This window comes from Ylistrum balloti, unplaced genomic scaffold (genome assembly GCF_031769215.1).
Source record: "Ylistrum balloti isolate Yb309-2 unplaced genomic scaffold, AGI_CSIRO_Ybal_v1 Utg370018, whole genome shotgun sequence".
In the NCBI taxonomy this organism is placed as follows: Eukaryota; Metazoa; Mollusca; class Bivalvia; order Pectinida; family Pectinidae; genus Ylistrum; species Ylistrum balloti.
In genome coordinates this window covers 949,994-971,230 of record NW_026782087.1, presented here as the reverse complement: position 1 = coordinate 971,230, position 21,237 = coordinate 949,994, and the positions used below count along the sequence as shown (strand labels likewise).

The 21,237-nt window shown below is 34.4% G+C and overlaps 1 protein-coding gene across 1 annotated transcript in view; it reads right to left on the bottom strand.

The window, feature by feature from the left end:
• Nucleotides 1–21,237, bottom strand: part of LOC132548587 (kinesin-like protein KIF28P) — a 53,741-nt gene that overhangs the window by 14,885 nt on the left and 17,619 nt on the right. The window contains exons 4-8 of the mRNA XM_060212451.1: nt 11,426–11,554; nt 10,882–11,016; nt 3,528–3,691; nt 3,298–3,409; nt 160–227 (exon numbers count right to left, since the gene is read on the bottom strand). Coding sequence (XP_060068434.1) covers nt 160–227; nt 3,298–3,409; nt 3,528–3,691; nt 10,882–11,016; nt 11,426–11,554 — 608 coding nt within the window. The remainder of the gene's footprint in view (nt 1–159; nt 228–3,297; nt 3,410–3,527; nt 3,692–10,881; nt 11,017–11,425; nt 11,555–21,237) is intronic.

Below are 21,237 nucleotides of genomic sequence, written 5' to 3'. Positions count from 1 at the left end.
GATATGGTATTTGTACAACTGCATCGATCAACTTTTGATCAATGATAAGTATTTCAATGTAATTTTGATGGTGAGATAACAGTATTGATCTTCCTTGCTACAAAGGTACAATTATATCTTTGGATACCTTTAGGGTTTTATGAGCTATAAAATACACACCTGTCTGCATATCTGAGAGTGGAAAGCGTCTCATCATAGTTTATAGCTGCTGGGCTGAGAGCTGCTATCTGTAACACAGACACAAGTACACACTCTAAAAATGCTATGAAAATTGTGAAGTGTTATTTTTTCCTGACTAGTAGTGTTAATTGAATTTTTTGAACAATATGTGTTCCTACTTTGATAAAAATGAAAACAAATTCTAACCAAAGAAATGGAAATAAATGGAATGTATTATCAAATAAGTGAAGCAGAAAATATAGGTCACAGTGACCTAGTCACATGAAAATGTAGTATTCATGGAGATGCAAAAGTTTGATTATGACTGTTGGAATTGTAGTACATGAATACGTATCTGAGACAAAACATCCAATGTTTCTTAATGATAGAAGCATTATCAACAGTGCTGAGCTCAATGTTCTAGGCAAAGTTTAGTTAAAGTTAAGTCAGCAAAACTGAAAATACAAGTCACAGAAATGTACATGTCACATAATAAAGTAACAGTCTAATGTAACCTTGTAAAACAGAAAATGCAAGTTTTCACAGGTTCCAATGTCATGACCATGCATAATGGTGTTGGATTCATTAAAATGATTAAGCGCTGTGACTACAGGACTGAAAACTGTAGCAATTAATGCAATGCCCATTATTAACAACTGGAGCAGATCCAGGTCTACATATGTCGTCAAGCTTCAGAGTATTTTTTTTAAGAGAATCTAAATAGACCTCTGAGGAGCTCTTCAGTTTACGCATTGAATTAGTCTATAATCATACACACTGTACGTTCATTATACCAATTAACTAGGTAGAGTGATTCAACGTGTATAAAAAAACAATAAAAAAAAATCTATTGTATTTAAAATGTAAGGTACGTATATACCTAACATACAACACATGACGACAAATTACCTTCTTATATGAAACAATATCTTCACCCGGAGATTTAACTGACCAGATATATACTTCAATCTTTAAATCAAGGGTGTCTGATTGACCCTAGGTAGGAGATTATCTAGTTTCATAATGGGATAAATTTATTACTGCCTATTTCAGAAATGACCAATAAAATGTGAAGATGAAATGTGTCTTCCTTATGAAGATAAGTGTCCAATAGAAACAGTCAGACAAGGTGAATTACCCATAAATCTACCATGAATTTTATCACAACAAGCCAAATGAACTTTGTGTGGGTCTTCTAAACAATGCAATGGAATGTGAATAAACCAGATACGAGACGACTGAGGAGGATGTTTGTTAAGGACATTTACACTTGTGATCATTGTGTACATGTTCACACTGGTCAACTTGGATTGTCTTTTATTGGGGGCATATCAGGTGAGGTCACCCCAGACCATAATAATAAAGGATGAGTGTTCATTAATATACAGTTGTGTATCAAAGCTGTTCAAAAGATGTCCAAACCAATCAATTAATGTCTTTTAATCAGCATTAAACATAATGATAACTGGTTTACTTGCAAGGTTTATCACCCCATCAACTCACAATCAAAAGAGTGTAATTAATTTAACAAGTAGATGTAGTGCACAACATGTACAATAATATTAAAAAGAAGTGTATGGTGGGGAAGGTATAATTTTTCCTCAACAAAACCTTAATTTATGTCAGTGTAAGTCTACTATGTTGCACAGAGTCAAAACTGAAAGAGGAGGTCCCTAGAAAAGTTTAAAACTATAAGGAAAAAGGACACAGAGGACATTGATGCTATCCAAACTTAATCAAAATGTCCATTGGATAAAGCCTACATTCAAAGAAATCTGGTGAAAATTGAGAAAGGAGATGTTTGTTCAACAATAGACAATGTTTGATGTTGTCTATGACACCATGATATTTCCAATTTGCTCATCTCCCTAAATGCACACTAATAAAAGACTTGCCACCTATTACTAAGTGATTGTGACAGTAGACTGTGATGACAGTAGACTGTGATGATGACAGTGGACTGTGATGGTGACAGTAGACTGTGATGATGACAGTAGACTGTGATGATGACAGTGGACGGTGATGGTGACAGTAGACTGTGATGATGACAGTAGACTGTGATGGTAACAGTGGACAGTGATGACAGTAGACTGTGATGATGACAGTGGACTGTGATGGTGACAGTAGACTGTGATGGTGACAGTAGACTGTGATGGTGACAGTAGATTGTGATGATAACAGTAGACTGTGATGATGACAGTAGACTGTGATGATGACAGTGGACGGTGATGGTGACAGTAGACTGTGATGGTGATAGTAGACTGTGATGACAGTGGACAGTGATGATGACAGTGGACTGTGATGACAGTAGACTGTGATGATGACAGTGGACTGTGATGGTGACAGTAGACTGTGATGATGACAGTAGACTGTGATGGTAACAGTGGACAGTGATGACAGTAGACTGTGATGATGACAGTGGACTGTGATGGTGACAGTAGACTGTGATGATGACAGTGGACTGTGATGGTGACAGTGGACTGTGATGATGACAGTAGACTGTGATGATGACAGTGGACTGTGATGGTGACAGTTGACCGTGATGATGACAGTAGACCGTGATGGTGACAGTAGATTGTGATGATAACAGTAGACTGTGATGATGACAGTGGACTGTGATGGTGACAGTAGACTGTGATGATGACAGTAGACTGTGATGATGACAGTGGACTGTGATGGTGACAGTGGACTGTGATGGTGACAGTAGACTGTGATGACAGTAGACTGTGATGATGACAGTGGACTGTGATGGTGACAGTTGACCGTGATGATGACAGTAGACCGTGATGGTGACAGTAGATTGTGATGATAACAGTAGACTGTGATGATGACAGTGGACTGTGATGGTGACAGTAGACAGTAATGATGACAGTAGACTGTGATGGTGACAGTGGACTGTAATGGTGACAGTGGACTGTGATGGTGACAGTAGACTGTGATGACAGTAGACTGTGATGATGACAGTGGACTGTGATGATGACAGTAGACTGTAATGGTGATAGTTGACCGTGATGATAATAGTAGACTGTAAGGATGACAGTAGACTGTGATGATGAAAGTGGACTGCTGGACTATTGCCTTCAGCGTCTACAATAACTCAAGATATCAATACAATGATCAGTGATTTTGGTCTCTTACCATGATGGTACGACTGTTCCCACCCAGCGCTGATTGTAAAAGCATTGTGAGTACAGAGTTGCGGTATGGCACCATGACTTTCTTCTTTGATGTTGCTTGGTCGGCAAGGGCACTGAAAATTTGATGATTATCGTAATATATTATCAGATAAATGCAAAAGAAAACATAGATTGAAAGATCATGTGAAACTGATACAAGGAACTGTTTCTAGACATTATCTCGTTTACTACCTGATGACATTGCCTAGTGTAGACAGACTCTGGTTGATAGCTGACCCTTCCCGCAGTCTGTCTCCGGTAGCACCAGTAGAAGCACTCCTCTCTGACCCTGCCAGGTCAACCAAATTGATATCACTGCTTCTGGTGTTACTCTTGCCATCAGCGCCCATTATGACCTTAAGTTAAAACACAATGTAATTAATATCTTGAAGTACAGTTCGGTTACAAATACAGAGGACCATAACTTTGTAAATGGTAGAAAACCTGAGCAAATTTCAGATTGATCAGCATGCAACACATTGCAAGGTGACAGAAAGACTGAGAATCAAGACAAGTAAAAACCCTATGTTTGATATGAGACACCATTATAGGGGATTATCAAGTTTATATTAACAAACTTTGTTTAACAACATTAGCAAGATTAGATTAACAAGATTCAACATGTTTAGATTAACAAGTTAAGAATAAGAAGGTTAGATTAACATGGTTAGATTACCAAGATTAACAAGTTAAGATTACGCAGATTAACAAGTTAAGATTACCAAGATTAACAAGTTATGATTACCAAGATTAACAAGTTAAGATTACCAAGATTAGTAAGTTTAGATTACCAAGATTAGTAATTTTAGATTACCAATTAAAAGATTAACAAGTTTAGATTAACAAGATTAACAAGTTAAGATTACCAAGATTAGTAAGTTTAGATTACCAAGATTAGTAATTTTAGATTACCAATTAAAAGATTAACAAGTTTATTAACAAGATTAACAAGTTAAGATTACCAAGATTAGTAAGTTTAGATTACCAAGATTAGTAATTTTAGATTACCAATTAAAAGATTAACAAGTTTAGATTAACAAGATTAACAAGTTAAGATTACCAAGATTAGTAAGTTTAGATTACCAAGATTAGTAATTTTAGATTACCAATTAAAAGATTAACAAGTTTAGATTAACAAGATTAACAAGTTAAGATTACCAAGATTAGTAAGTTTAGATTACCAATTAAAAGATTAAAAAGTTTAGATTAACATGATTAACAAGTTATGATTACCAAGATTAAAGTTTAGATAATTTTAATTACCAATTAAAAGATTAACAAGTTTAGATTAACAAGATTAACAAGTTAAGATTACCAAGATTAGTAAGTTTAGATTACCAATTAAAAGATTAAAAAGTTTAGATTAACAAGATTAACAAGTTAAGATTACCAAGATTAGTAAGTTTAGATTACCAAGATTAGTAATTTTAGATTACCAATTAAAAGATTAACAAGTTATGATTACCAAGATTAACAAGTTAAGATTACCAAGATTAGTAAGTTTAGATTACCAAGATTAGTAATTTTAGATTACCAATTAAAAGATTAACAAGTTTAGATTAACAAGATTAACAAGTTAAGATTACCAAGATTAGTAAGTTTAGATTACCAAGATTAGTAATTTTAGATTACCAATTAAAAGATTAACAAGTTTAGATTAACAAGATTAACAAGTTAAGATTACCAAGATTAGTAAGTTTAGATTACCAAGATTAGTAATTTTAGATTACCAATTAAAAGATTAACAAGTTTAGATAAACAAGATTAACAAGTTAAGATTACCAAGATTAGTAAGTTTAGATTACCAATTAAAAGATTAAAAAGTTTAGATTAACAAGATTAACAAGTTATGATTACCAAGATTAACAAGTTAAGATTACCAAGATTAGTATGTTTAGATTACCAAGATTAGCAAGTTTAGATTAACAAGATTAACATGCTCAGATTAAAGAGGTTAAAGAATCTGGGGAAATTCTAACCTCTTAACCTGTTTTGTTGTCATCGTATCATTGTTACAGGTATAACAGTATGATTCTGCCCAGTGATCCTCACCATATAAATTCTCGACCGAAACATTCAACAGGACACAAACTGATTCCGTTTTTTTGTTTTTTATTACAACTTAGTTTATTACTATGTACCAAATGTTGATGCCACTTGTCAATCTTAAAAGCTTATAAACCTGTAAATAAATCATGTAAATCCTGGATTCACAGTGGATTTATGGTCATATTTTATCAAGTGGCCTGCAATGCTAAGTACTAATGAAAAATATGACGTGTTCATCCCACTGGCTTATGTAAAAGTCTTTTATCTCTTGTTTACCTTTTAATTTGTGTTACACAAGCAAGGTACAGGTGAAGTGTTTCTAAAGAAGTATGCCATAAAAACATTCCTCACCATGTCTACCTTGATAAGACGAGGACGAGGGATTCAGAAAGAGGTATATTGGACAAGAATTCCACAGAAGTGTCGCCTGGCCAACAAGGATTCTGGAGATGAGTTTTATCAAAAAATAGCCATAGATATTCATTGCATTTATTCTATTCATACAATTTGTCCATTTGTTTGAGATATGATGAGTAAACTTGCAAATTAGATGTATAGTGTCGAAGAGAACTGAATCCTGGGGGTAGATTTTCCTTATCAATACCACTTAATGTTTTTATCTTAATTCTGATTTTTCAAAGATAGTTATGATAATGCTAATTTGCAATAATTTCCATTTAGAATGTATATGTATCAATACTTTTAATGTAAATATGAGCATTTGCTATATATGTTAAAACTGGTGTAAAAGCATGAAAGTTATTGCCATTTGCAGTACATTGCGTTATCTTGCAGTTTCTGTGACATACAGTGAAGAGTCTGGAAACAGTTCTACTTAATTGAATAAAATGAATATTCCCATAGATATCTCCAAAAATTGACCAAACACTGCATTAAAGCTACATATGATGTTGTGTTAAAAAAACCACCATATTTGAGGATTTGATTTTTATTTCCTCACAGGGTATTTATATAAAAAAACAAACGCAGAACATGCATCATATTTAGAAAAGAATCATTACAGAACTGATTAAAGCCAAATTCAAACTTTGCACCAAACTGTTAACAAGCGAGTGAGTACTCATAAACCAGCGATATGAATTTACAGGTGAATGTTACTGTGATTTTCTCACTCTGTGCAGACTCTTTTGATGCTTTGATTTGATGGTCCATCAATAAAATTCCTATTTTGAAAGTATTTATAGTGATCCTTGATTGTCGGAAAAAGCAATCACAAGCAAGCACTTCTGGTAAGGAAGCACTGTATGAAGTTTGATCAGCCAAAGTGAACTCAAGTTATCCTGACAAAAACCTTTGAGCAGACGATGGCACTACCAACATAGTAATACCTATATGTTGCTTTGGTTAGCAGGCAACATGAAAAGCAACTCATTTTGAAGTTTGGCATTATATGTATAAAATTTATTTTTTTTTATTGCCAACAAAGAACTTAGGTAATTATATCCATGATAAATCTTAAGAATGGGCCATTTACAAGACTTATTCAACAAAGAATTGGAGATGCCATATATTTGATGGATTACCAATGGAAATACGAGGCATATGTATTCAATAAAAGTATAATTTTTCATACCACAATACTTATCATCATTAGTTTGTCATCATAAATGAAATCATGCCATTGGATCACTTTAACCTCCTAGAACCTTTTGGTCAGTTGAAATAAATCAAAGAGCAAGTAAGTAGAAAGTTGAAGTACAAAAGTTCTGCCAGATGGACCATTATATGTCTGACACATGCCAAAGATATTGTATTGGAAAAAAATAGAAATATGGAAACGATCATGATTAAGACAAAATGTCAAGAGGGAAACCTGCTATGCATTTAAATAATAATAAAAAAATTAAATAAAACAAGTTTTTTTTTAGATTGAGAGAGAACTGAGAAAGAAGTCCCTGGACAAAATTAAAATGTTGGAAATAACAAAGGGCAACAACTCAGAAAAATTAATTAATTTATTCATGACAACACAAACTCATTTTATGGTTTTAAAGCCTTCAAAGTTTCAAAGAAATTAATGTAGTCAAAACTAAGAGGAGAGATATCTGAACAAGGTAAGGATGACAAAAAACAGAGTAACACCGTCTCTAAACGGTTGTGAAATTACAATGTCATTAGCAAAAATATGATTTCATGTTGTGGTTTTAAAGCCTACCAAGTTTCAAAGATATTGGTTAAAACTGAGGAAGGAGATTATCATACAAGATAAACATTAGGGAAAATACAATGAGCAAGGACAGTAATTCTTCCAAATAAGGTCAAATCAAACTGCCATTCAAGAAAACAAAACTTCATATCACATGATTAAGCCTACCAACTCTGAAAGAAATAGGTTGAAAACTAAGGCGGAGTTCTCAGGACAAAAAGAAAGTTAATGACAGATGGACAATGCCATACCGTAATATCCAAACAAAATTCTGACAGGCAAAATGAGGTGTTTAAATAATAATGAATGTAATATGCTAGAAAATTTTTCAATCAAATATCACAAAAAATACCTTCAGTAGCATGTTGCAAAAATGGCCTTTTTTTTTCTTCTAAATTACTTTCCTGCTTTCAAACTTTTTAATAAGATCCTTTTAAAAGTCATTTATCCTCATCATCCACACTAACCTGGGAATTAACACCTTAAACCTCAAAGATACAATAATCCTTAAAATTTACACCATATACCAGTAAACGACAACCTATATAAATCAATATTCAATGATACTTTTACAGCTTTTAATGTTGGGTAATAAATTGTTCAATGTTACCAACTTGTTAATGTTGACAGCTTAAGTAAAAATCTACTCCCATGTCAGGTCTATACTTGAATGTCATGATGCAATGATAAATTAAACAAATCACAGTTCAGATAAGACAGTATTTGTATACAAAGTTGTGGTAAACATGATGTAAGTGACAACTCATTTCCCAGTATATTTATCACATCAATCTCAATAAATTGCTCCCTTTGTTAGGCTAATTCAGCTTCCAAAATAAAAGATAAATGAATCTTACAAAAAGAATTAAATATTTTGGATAAATATACACCTTTAAGAACAGTAACAATTCTCATCCTTTCAAAATACTCTCAGGGAACAGGAATGTTTACTCAGTTTCATCAGTATCTCATCAATAATATTTAAAATACGCTTTGTAATAAAGTACATATTAAGCATTAACAGACTCGATCACATTCTAAAGTTTTGTCTTTTATGTGACACTTTAGTGTTAATACACATACTGACTGATCACTGTGTAAACAGGTTTTATTACATTTTGGTACATAGATTAATTCTTTTTCAAGATAGAGATGAATTATCCAAAGTAGAGGAGTTGGTTGTAATAAAATAGACCAAAGTTAAAGGTATCTGAAGCTACAGTTTAAACAGGATAGCAATATATTAGAAAATTTATTGAAGGCTTCAAAGAGAATATTGTTGCAACTCCCAGACACATTTATCAAATCGATTGTGAATAAGGTTAGGTCACTTCATGGGTATATGCTAAACTTGAAAATGTAGAAATGGTAATTTTATTCAGATTATTTCTGCTATATATAACAACAGTATCAACAATATACATAATATTATGTAAAGTACATATTATCAATTTACATTAACTTATGTGACTTTTAAAGATTACCATAAACTTTTCAAATGCATGTAATACATTTGCATTTATTGGTTATTTGTCAAGAACTTTGTATTCATTGGTTGTTTGTTATAAGTAATTCTATATTTAGGACAGTTTGTTGCACAATAACCCAGATATAGTCAAAAGTATTGTTTATATAAAATGTAAATGACAGTTTATTCAGTGCAATATCTAAAGCTGTCTTACATTCTAGTCATTAATCTTTTATATTTTACAAACAACATGTAACAATTTATTTCAACTTATTCTAATCACTCTTGTTCGCCTTGATGTAAGCATGTAGGAGAGGGACGGTCAGGAAACTGAAGTACACGGAAAAAACCTAAATGGCCTTTCAGGTGACCCCTACCTTTTCACAATCATCTGTGGAATAGAAACCCAGACGGCTAAGTGAAAGGCAAGTGCATTACCACTGTGCCACCAAACTACCTGAAGTTCAATAGTCTTGTTGCTTTTATCACACTTCAGGTTAATCCTGTGCACTGAAGAGAACTATTGCAAAAACACAATTTATTGTCTGCTTCCTATGTTTTCTCACTAAAACCAGTGGTGTCTATTTTTCATGCATCTATTTAAAAGATGTTGGCAATATATGTCAAAGAACTATTAATATTTTCAGACGTAATAAATAACTAAAATATAATTAAAAATATTTCTTTGGCAGCCTCTCAACAAAAAATAATAAAGGAACATTCAAATAAGATGCCCTGGTTTTTCTCACGTCCTAACAATGACTTATCTCAGGTGTTAACAGAATTTTTATCACAAGTGTCAATACAAATACAACATATAACAGATTATTCATTGTTCAGGTAGAAAGCAGGTTTTATTGTATATAACATATTGCTTTACCTTTACACTGTGCACCTTTACTCTCTATGATTTTCCATAGTCAATAAAACATAATGTTTGCCCCAGAACAATGATTACCGATTATCTCGATGTTGACTGCTTACGTCACAGCTCATTAATGTTCAGTACTCAACAATATCTGTCATTTACATTAAGCAATATGCCCATCCCCCCCGAAAACGGGGAAGCATTGCTGACACCAGCTTTCGATCTGTTGTTGACATGTTGTCTACCATCATGGACAGTTTTGCTGAATATACCGTTGAAGGCCTTGATGACATTCTCAATGACAATTTGTTGACTGAAATTTCCAACATGTGTCATGTTGAATCCTTGGACCAAACTGTTTAGTCTTCTGGTTCAATATAATACATGAAGACCTGGAAACCCAGTCAACAAATGTAAACCATTACCATGATGAGGGGGTTATTGTCATCATTACCTGTTCTATCATCTATACAAAAACAAAGAGACATTGGTCTGTTGATAATATATATCTATTAGACACCTCATTATAATAGACTTTTTGTAGATTCATCTATCTCCTCTGTATCTAAATATTTTGTTAAGACGGCTTTCAGAATGACCAAAATCCTTGTCTTAATAAAGTTCACAGTCATGAGGATTACAAGAAGCTGATGAAAACATTTCAACATTGTGATGAAATGTGTTAATTTACATACAAAATGCAATAAAGAAATTTCCTGAATGTAGTGTATGAAAAACCTTTTCAAAGTCTATGGCTGCTGAATTCAATAGAAAAGACAAGATGAGGCGATGTTCTAGTGACAGAAGCATATGATGATCTATGTTCACACAATGAGGTGACATAGAGAAATGGATGATGATGATGAAAGTTTACACTCGGAGGTGGTATACTGATGATAATAAGAAAACAATGAGGTGAGGACAATACAAGTTGACACCATGCATTAACCTGTGTGTATGATGATGGTTAAAACAATGATATGATGGACTCTACCTGATTGAAGCGTATGGTGATAACCATATGGGATCGTGATGAAGTAGCATTCATGTTGGTGGACGCAGTTGTTCGGTTCACTGTACCCTGCTCCATCAACTTTTCTATCTCCTTGTAGTTACGCACTGGCACATGCTGAAAGTACACAATTAACATTGTGGAATTAAAATCTTTTGGTGGTTTTAGAATAATTAACTTCATTTTTATCAAAAACAATCACCAATTAGTACACTTTTTTTAATCCTAATGTTCTCATGCAAAAGACTTGTGAAGAATATTTTGGACATTATTGCTAAAGAGTTAGTCCAGGATACCATCCCTACAACAAAGGATTTCTATGAAATTGTCATCAAAATTTTATTTGAGTTGCTTAGGGCCTAAATTAGTAAGATACATTAAAAGAAATGCTGAGTTTTGAAATGTTGCTGGACCTTTCACACAATTTAAAGCAAGCATGATAGTTAAGTACACTTCAGATAAGGATATGAATCACTATCATCAACAAAATGAAGACACTATCTCAGAATATCCAAACATAACCTACTTTTAGTCCCTCCACGTAAAACCCTGTCTTTAGGTCCTGTCGTATCTTCAGGCCACCTGTCTCTGCTTTACTCTTCACAAGAAGATCCCGTACCTTCTCATTGTATATTTCTAGCATACTGAAGGATACCTGCAAAAACAATCAAGTCTTTTATCACCACAAAAGTTTTGATGGAGAGTAGTTCTTAATCTCTAGCCCACTGAAAGATACCTGTTAAAGCAAACCTGGTTGTCAATGATTGCTTTGTGCTAAAGCAATGCCACATGTAACACTAAGTAGTCAAACCTCCATTTTCTTATGCTCCAGACAAATATTTTGATTAAGAAAATCTAGAACCCATCTGACTAATTCAAATCTGTCTATGACTCATAACAAATATCCATATAAGGACTCCTAAATGACCACATCCTTTTTCTTTTAGCAATAATTTTTAATCAAAATGTGTTTAATGATCGTAAATTACCTAATTGTTTTGATTGACCAATTCATATTAACAAGAGATCCCAGAGGGATCTTGGCGCCCACCATTTGAGGATCTGTTTTCAGTTCTTGAAGATTTGTTTACTTTTTTTGTTTGTTTGTTACAGGTGTTCATGAACTGGTCTTCATTGAATGTACTCAATGATGGCACAAGATATTTTTATTAAGCACCTATTAGCAAATATAATTTGAAAAAGATCCCAAAGCATTATTAGATAGCAGTCAGTTACAGGTGGATAATGGACAATATGCTTGTGCTGTATTACTGTCAACATCCAAGATGGCTGCCTGTGGGCCACCTTGATTTCAAATCAGTCCAAAAAAGGTACAATGCACAACTAGGGACCAAGGGAAACCAATATCTATGAAATATCAGAAGAATCCATCCAGTACTTCCTCAAATATAGCAGTAACAAGATTTTACTCTCAAAATCCAAGATGGCTGCCTGTCAGTCATCTTGATTTCGGATCAGTCCAAAAAAATAAAGGGAACCTGCATATGAAATATGAGAAAGATCCATCCAGTACTTTCCAAGAAATAGCGGTAACAAACTTTTACATCCAAAATCCAAGATGGCCACCTGTCGGCCATCTTGAATTCGAATCAGTCCAAAAAAGGTACAATGCACAACTAGGGACCAAGGGTAAACTGCATATGGAATTTGAGAAAGATCTATCCAGTACTTTCCAAGAAATAGCAGTAACAAACTTTTACATCCAAAATCCAAGATGGCCACCTGTCGGCCATCTTGAATTCGAATCAGTCCAAAAAAGGTACAATGCACAACTAGGGACTAAGGGGAAACTGCATATGTAATTTGAGAAAGATCCATCCCGTGCTTTCCAAGAAATAGCAGTTACAAACTTTTACTTCCAAAATCCAAGATGGCTGCCTGTCGGCCATCTTGAATTCGAATCAGTCCAAAAAAGGTACAATGCACAACTAGGGACTAAACGGAAACTGCATATGAAATTTGAGAAAGATCTATCCAGTACTTTCCAAGAAATAGCGGTAACAAACTTTTACTTCCAAAATCCAAGATGGCCACCTGTCGGCTATCTTGAATTCGAATCAGTCCATAAAAGGTACCATGCACAACTAGGGACCAACGGTAAACTGCATATGAAATTTGAGAAAGATCCATCCAGTACTTTTCCAGAAATAGCGGTAACAAACTTTTACTTCCAAAATCCAAGATGGCCACCTGTCGGCCATCTTGAAGTCGAATCAGACCAAAAAAGGTACAATGCACAACTAGGACCACTGCATATGTAATTTGGGATCCATCCCGTGCTTTCCAAGAAATAGCAGTTACAATAACCCACCATCTATTTGAATAGATGGTGGGTTAACAAATATGTAGCAACTGAAATCTGATATAACTGTGTTAAAGGGGATCAGGTGTACTATGCCAGTGACAAACATTACATGTACATAGACTGTGGGGTGGGGATCAGGTGTACCCTCCCAGTGTTAGACATTACATGGACATAGACTGTGGGGTGGGGATCAGGTGTACCCTCCCAGTGTTAGACATTATATGGACATAGACTGTGGGGTGGGGATCAGGTGTACCCTCCCAGTGTTAGACATTAAATGGACATAGACTGTGGGGTGGGGATCAGGTTTACCATGCCAGTTAAACACATTACATGGGTAGACTGTGGGGTGGGGATCAGGTGTACCATGCCAGTGTTAGACATTATATGGACATAGACTGTGGGGTGGGGATCAGGTGTACCATGCCAGTGACAAACATTACATGGACATAGACTGTGGGGTGGGGATCAGGTGTACCCTCCCAGTGTTAGACATTACATGGACATAGACTGTGGGGTGGGGATCAGGTGTACCATGCCAGTGTTAGACATTATATGGACATAGACTGTGGGGTGGGGATCAGGTGTACCATGCCAGTTACACACATTACATGGACATGGGCTGTGAGATGGGGATCAGGTGTACCCTCCCAGTGTTAGACATTATATGGACATAGACTGTGGGGTGGGGATCAGGTGTACCATGCCAGTTAAACACATTACATGGACATGGGCTGTGAGATGGGAATCAGGTGTTCCTTGACTGTAACAAGACATTACAAAGACATGAAATGTGAGGAAGAAATGTCCAACACAATTATTGTATTTATTCAAAATTAAGCCCTTTACTAGTGATTTCCTTATCCAAATGTAATCATTTGATTTTCCTGTAATGACCATGAATTTTACAAGAAGAATGTAGTGGACTTACTCTGTACGGTGACAAGACATGCTTTATCCCTACACTCACTAAACTGATGATACAGCAGATACAATATCCCTTCTGGAAAGTAAGCTAACTGACATTGACTGAACTAGTTTTAGAACATGTTCACAGTGAAAGAGTTCCCAGTCAACACTTGACCCAGATTTACATCATCATTCAAAAGTATCTATAGAAAATCTAAATTCCCCTACATTTATTATTAAGATGTGATACAGGACTGACAACAACAATTATAAAAACATTCTCATTTTTTTCCATTCCTGCATAACATTGAAATATGTTGGCAAACTAAACCATATACACTAAACTAGAAATACCAGCATACAGACCCACAGAACCAATAACATTACACAGATATATGTACAGTTCAAATATGCACAGTTTAAAATTCAAACAAAAAGAATACCCCGCAAATCTTTGATTAGAGGCACAGCAAGATCTCTTGGGAAAGCGGTAGGCAGTAGTGATAAAGATTTGGTATGTTTGTTTTGTGATTGATCACCAATATGTTGTGGTACAAATTACATACAAGGCAAGTAAATACAGATTGGTCACATATTCAAAACTGAAAAGTCACACTGAAAACATACCCCAGTTGTTAATTAAATGCAGTAGGGTACATCAGAATATAGAAAGGAAATCATCAATAATCTCTCTCAATCCTTGTCCAACCTTAATGTAATTAACCCATCAGTTAGTCCCTGTCTGGTTATATCTAGTGCAGTTTCAGAAGACATGCCAACAGATCAATGCCTTGTAATAAGAACACCTTATTTAGTAAGATTAATGTTGGCCCCTGGGCTCTTTTAAGGTAATAATAATTAACTTCACACCAAATATGGTCAAGTAATGATAAAATGTTTCAGTTCATTCACACTGAAGGATTTCATTTGTATTGACATGAAAAGATAAAACAAGTAGGATTTTATATGAAATACAGTAAATTCTCTTTATCTACTTCCTGGTTCATCACTGACACACACTTTAATGTCTCTATGTCTACTGAGACTCCATTTTTAAAGGTACACTTTATAAATTATGTTTATACATGACTTGAGATAGTGAAATTTTCACTCAGCAGGAGAGATAATTTACTACTACATATACTGTAAAGTAATGCTTTCTTGCACTCAATTTCTGTACAAAAACCGGAACAAATTTACTTATCAATGGGAAGAACAGACTATGAACAATGAAAGCATATACAATTATTATTACAACACAGGTCATCTAGCCGTAATATAAATAGCTCATCACAGAGGAATATTTTGCTCCACCTCATATACCAATAATAGGCTACTGTCACAAAAGAATTTTAATTAATCTTCATAGAATGTTTGTGTGCAGAAATACATTCATAGAAAACAATGTCAAGAGAGAATGTTTGTGCTGTGTTTACTAGATGCCTATAGCTACGATACATATTGTAGATACTATTTATTAGTCTGGTGAAGACCTTGGGCATTATGACATTATAACAGATGCATTATAACATGAAGCAGATCTATAGTCATGTGAATCAGAACTCAAAGAGGCAAATATTGATGTCCTCAAATGTCAAGCCTAGTAAACAGAAAATGAATCTATGCTGTTTTCTCTAAATCTATCAGAATCTAAAACCAGATGCTACATGTTGGCCAACCCGCTATGTGAACTTCATGAAAGAGGGTGAGGACTCATCCTTCATTGTATCAATACTGCCAGATTCTGATCCTTTTCATCAGTCAAGTAAAAGCTTAGTATTCCAATGAAATTCCAGAGGTATGGTAACGGAGTCTTAGAGGAAATCTCATTAAAAAATCTTGCATTCTTTGATCCTTGTGTCCCATGCCGATGTCAACACTATTTTGAGAACAAATTTCATAAGAATCTGATAAACCATTCATCAAAAGAAGTTGAAGATATCATAGTTTCTGAATCAGCTATAACAAATTGACAATGATTGAATCAAACCATAGGTATACCAAACACTGTACATGTTTATACATTCATAAAAATCAGCAAAATTAAGGAGTACCTGTTAGAACAAACCATACTTTGATGATTGTCAGTGTCAAAACATGATCTGCAGAACTTGACTGTAACACCTGGTGATGAGTAAATAATTTAGGCAAAGTTGATTAGGTAGATTCAGGTAAAAAGTATAATCTGAAGTTTGTATCGGCTTTCTAAGCTGTTTCATTAAGATGATAAGTTGCACTTTAACAATACAACATAGAACCAAAAGAAAAAAAATAAATAAGAGATATCAAAGACATACAGAAGCAATAACTTCTTTAATACTAGTGTTCTGCTACTGTGTAGAACAGCTTAAACGGACAAAGGTCCTCTCTAGTCCTACAGACACTACTGTCTGCATTGGTGAGTCATCTATACAATTTCACAAATTACATATTCTGATCTATTTCTTACACCTGTGATTTATGTATTTACACCAGTGCACTTCCAGTGCCAGCGTATTATGACCAGATGCAACACAGCACCATGCAGTTATTGTACTGCTGTCTTAACTTGAAAAAGAACATGAAAGCAGATAAATGTAAACGGCTAACATAAATTGACTTGCAGAAAATTTATTGAGGGGTGTTTTAAAGATTGATGAGAGTTAGTCTGCTAGATCAGGCCACTCTAAAAAATTGTATTTGTGCAATGATTTTTGTTCACTCCTTGGAACACATGCTTTCCAAGTTTTGAACAGAGGAGATTTTAACTCTGATCTATTTATAGACCTCTTCTTGACAAATTAACACCTTAAAACTACATATCTTAAGCTACTGAGAGTCTAGCTGGGTTTTTAAAATTATGAATAACTTAAATGACTGGTGCCCTCTTATACATAACATCCTAACAATAATTTGTTTTCATGTGTTGGAAATTAAAGGCAAGATCTGGAGGATTCAGAACTGATTGCCTGTGTCAACTCCTCATTATCTATCAGTCTTTCTCAATGTTGTTCTTCAGGATAAGATGATTAAAGCATATATAAGGGGTTGTGGAGCCAACACCATCATGTTTTCAAATGTGGATACTTCTAAGGTCTTAACCCTTTGTCTGGATACCCAAAGGTGATTGATTAGAAATTTTATATTAATGCATAGGGATCAATTACAACAGGCAAGAGGTCAGGGACTCATAAAAAGCTCTATTAGAGCAACACTGGTCAACTTACTAGTTAGTACGGCCCCAGCACCTGCTAGGATGACCCCTATGAATTAATTAAAACATATTTGGTTTTAAACAAATTGATGTAATATTGACAGGATGTTAAGTAGGAACTGTTTGTTACAAATAAATCAATCTATAAATGTATTCATATTCTGAGTAATTGATGTAAAATTTGTGCTCTAGTAACAATCATTATGGAGCAAAACCTACACTAATTACTTAGATATGGATTATGTTATCCTGCCACTCTTTTGTAACATGAATTGAGCAGGTCTTCTAATTGATTAATGTTAAGATAAAGCTATAGGTGGGAGTCAACAATACTGTGTTTAGCCTTGGGTATTTAATCTGTATAAAGAGGACTAGAGGTTGCCATTCATATTTCAACCTTTATCGATCAATATTCTGATACAATTTGTTATGGCAACCATCATGAAGCAAAGTAATTACCTGGAACCGAATTCTGTTTTTAACATTAACCAACAGTGTGTTAACAGCATGCCTGTTTACATTCCCATGCCAGCACTGATTATACAGCTGTATAATAATACAGGGTTTGAATAAAATCAATCCTCTATAGCCGTATGATTGTGATAAATATAACAAATATATCAGACCAAAAAATTATACAGTTTATTCATGGAGAAACCTTTTACCGACTTTTCATACTGCATTAAAAAGAAAAGGTTATTATTGCATAACATAGAAGCATTTTTTTATTGAAAAAAGTTACATCAGACCTCTTGCGTACTTTTATATCCATAGATTTATCAGAATTTTTGTCATTTCTTTGTCCAGGGACATTGTGCCTCCATCCTGCTCTAGTGTTTGATTTACAAATGCTGCAGGGTACAAAACATCTTTATGGGCATCAAGTAAAGTATAACTCCAACATCATATCAATAGATAATTGACAATTGTTGGTGTTGATTATTAGTGATCTAATAACAATTAACATCTACAATTTGGAGGATCAACACCTTTATATAATCTGATATTGGAACTGTTTGTCATTACCAGAGAGTACTGATGAAAGATGTCCTCTCGGCTAGCATTGAGTATGCCAATCCACATAAACACAGTATATCCTGATTTAGGAATATCGGATACATTTCAGATTCAAATATATCCAAAAGCTTTAGATAAGATACCAGGGTGTTTTATAATTACATTCACAATCCCTATTAGGCCATCTGCTACTTTTCAAACTAACCCTGCACAATCTGAAATTCTTCAAAGCTCCATTTTGACATGGATAAACTTTTAAATACATTTGGCCATTTTCAAAACATGGAGAACTTGTGTTGTTAGTTTTAAGGAGGAAGGGGACAGTCACAGTCAGTCATTCATTTACTTCAGTGAAGGCAAGAGTAATCATGTTGCATTGTATCAGATATATGGAAATTACAAAATTGATTAATTGTGGAGCTTGTGTACCTCCCCTTCTATGTTTTGACTTTTCTTTAATTACTACGGATTTTCCTCTTTTGCCACTTAAGCTTTAAAATTGAGACCCTAAGCATCTGTGATGAGCCCCAGAATGACAAAACAGCTGTATGATGTAGTTTAAATCATTATTTGGCTCTACTGTATCTAACTCTAAATTTGTATAATAAGGTGTTATTCACTTGTGTGTCTTTTGTATAATATTAAAACATAAAAATGTTAATATGCAAGATTCGAAAAGTGGAGATACAAGATTCTGGAAACAATATTCATAATGATAATAAAACAAGAGGCCCATGGGCCTTAACGGTCATCTGACAAAAAGCAAGCCAAACTCTAACAACAGTGAGTCTGCTGTTAAAACAGTGGGCTTTATTCATTTGAATAAACTTGGTAGCCCTTCCTTCCAGCATCCTACAGGCCCAATATCAGCACTCTGAGCCTTTTGGTTACTGAGAAGAAGTCATTTACAGATTTTAACATATCTGAACCCTGTGATCTTGAAAGTGGGTCAAGGTCATTCACTTGAACACATTTGGTAACCCTTCCTCAAAGCATCCTACAGGCCCAATATCAGCCCTCTAATCATTTTGGTTATTGAGAAGTCATTTGCATATTTTAACATATTTTAACCCCTGTGACCTTGACAGTGAGTCAAGGTCATTCATTTGAACAAATTTGGTAGCATGTCATCCCAGCATCCTACAGGTCCTTTTATCAGCACTCTTGGACTTTTGCTTATTGAAGAGAAGTCATTTGTATATTTTAACATATTTGACCCCTGTGACCTTGAAAGTGGGCCAAGGTCATTCATTTGAACAAATATGGTAACCTTTCCTCCAAGCATCCTACAGGTCCAATATCAGCACTCATGGACTTTTGCTTATTGAGAAGAAGTCGTTTGTATATTTTAACATATTTGACCCCTGTGAGCTTGAAAGTAGGTCAAGGTCATTCATTTGAACAAACTTGGTAGCCCTTCATCCCTGAATCCTACATACCCAATATCAGCATTCTGAGCCTTTTGGTTGTTGAGAAGAAGTTGTTTAAAAATTTCAACATATTTGACCCCTGTGACCTTGAAAGTGGGTCGAGGTCATTCATTTGAACAAACTTGGTAGCCTTTCCTCCAAGCATCCTAAAGAACCAATATCAGCATTCTGAGCTTTTTGCTTATTGAGAAGAAGTTGTTTGTATATTTTAACATAATTGACTCCTGTGACCTTGAAAGTGGGTCAAGGTCATTAATTTGAACAAACTTTGTAGGGCTCCATGCCAGCATGATATGGGCCAAGTATTAGCCACCTAGGCCTTCTAGTATTTGAGAAGGTTTTCGAATGAAAAGTTTACGGACGACGCACGGTGGACGGCGCACGGCGGATGACGACGGACGAAGCACGATGGCTATAGGTCATCTCGACCCTTTGGTCAGATGACCTAAAAAGATAGGTATGAGATTCAGCTTAAATTTTTTCAGTGGGAGGTACACTTTCAGGTTGGTAGGTCAATGCCAAACAATTAATATTTTAATTTACTTGGTAAGTCTTTAGTAAACAAATGTACTTTAGAAAGATGAGGTGATTACCTGGATCCTTTATAAAACATTGGCTAGAGATTTTCAAAAGAAACTCAAAATATATAATTTGTATGCATAGTCTTTGTTTAGGAGTATGTAACCCTGGTCACAATACTAGCTTCAATTTACTGTCTGTTATTTAACTCAATTAGTTGAGCTTCTGACCAGTAAGCCAGAGATCCTGGGATGAAATCCTAGCAGAGGCATTGCTATAAATGATGATCTCTGTTATACTGCAGTGTACCAGACTGATTATTCAATATAATGATATTACCAAGGGATTAGGGTCAAATACCTTGTAAAATTTTCCATAAAATTTGATATTTGTAACAATAAATCATAATTATCTCTTGAAAACTGGTGCATTTCCTGATGACATTTCGTTACTATGACAATTTCTTTACAATATAACATTAAAAGATTTATAATGCACAACTTTATAGCTGTTGTTATCTTTATTACCTGCAATTTTGTAAAGTTGCAGACATGACAGACAGAAAAACGTGTTTTCACATAACTCACTGACATTACAACTTCTCTTTATCTTGATGACTGTCCTGAAAACCCTAAGACATTTCCTATTATCTGTATAGCTATCTGTCAATGTATTGGATTCTTCAGGTATATATAACTAGATTAGATCAATTCAATATCAGTAATTCAATATTTCAAATGGCCAAACAAGCAGTCCAGAAAAAAATCCATGTAACTGTGATCAACTATTATCGAATCTTTGCTTTGTAACCTTAACCGGAGATTTTTCAAAATAATCTATGGCACATTATCAAATTTCCATGTTGTATGCATGTTACAAAGATAAGAATTGAGATGTTTATTGAAAAGGAGTTCTCAACACATACAAAGTAGATATCTGTCTTC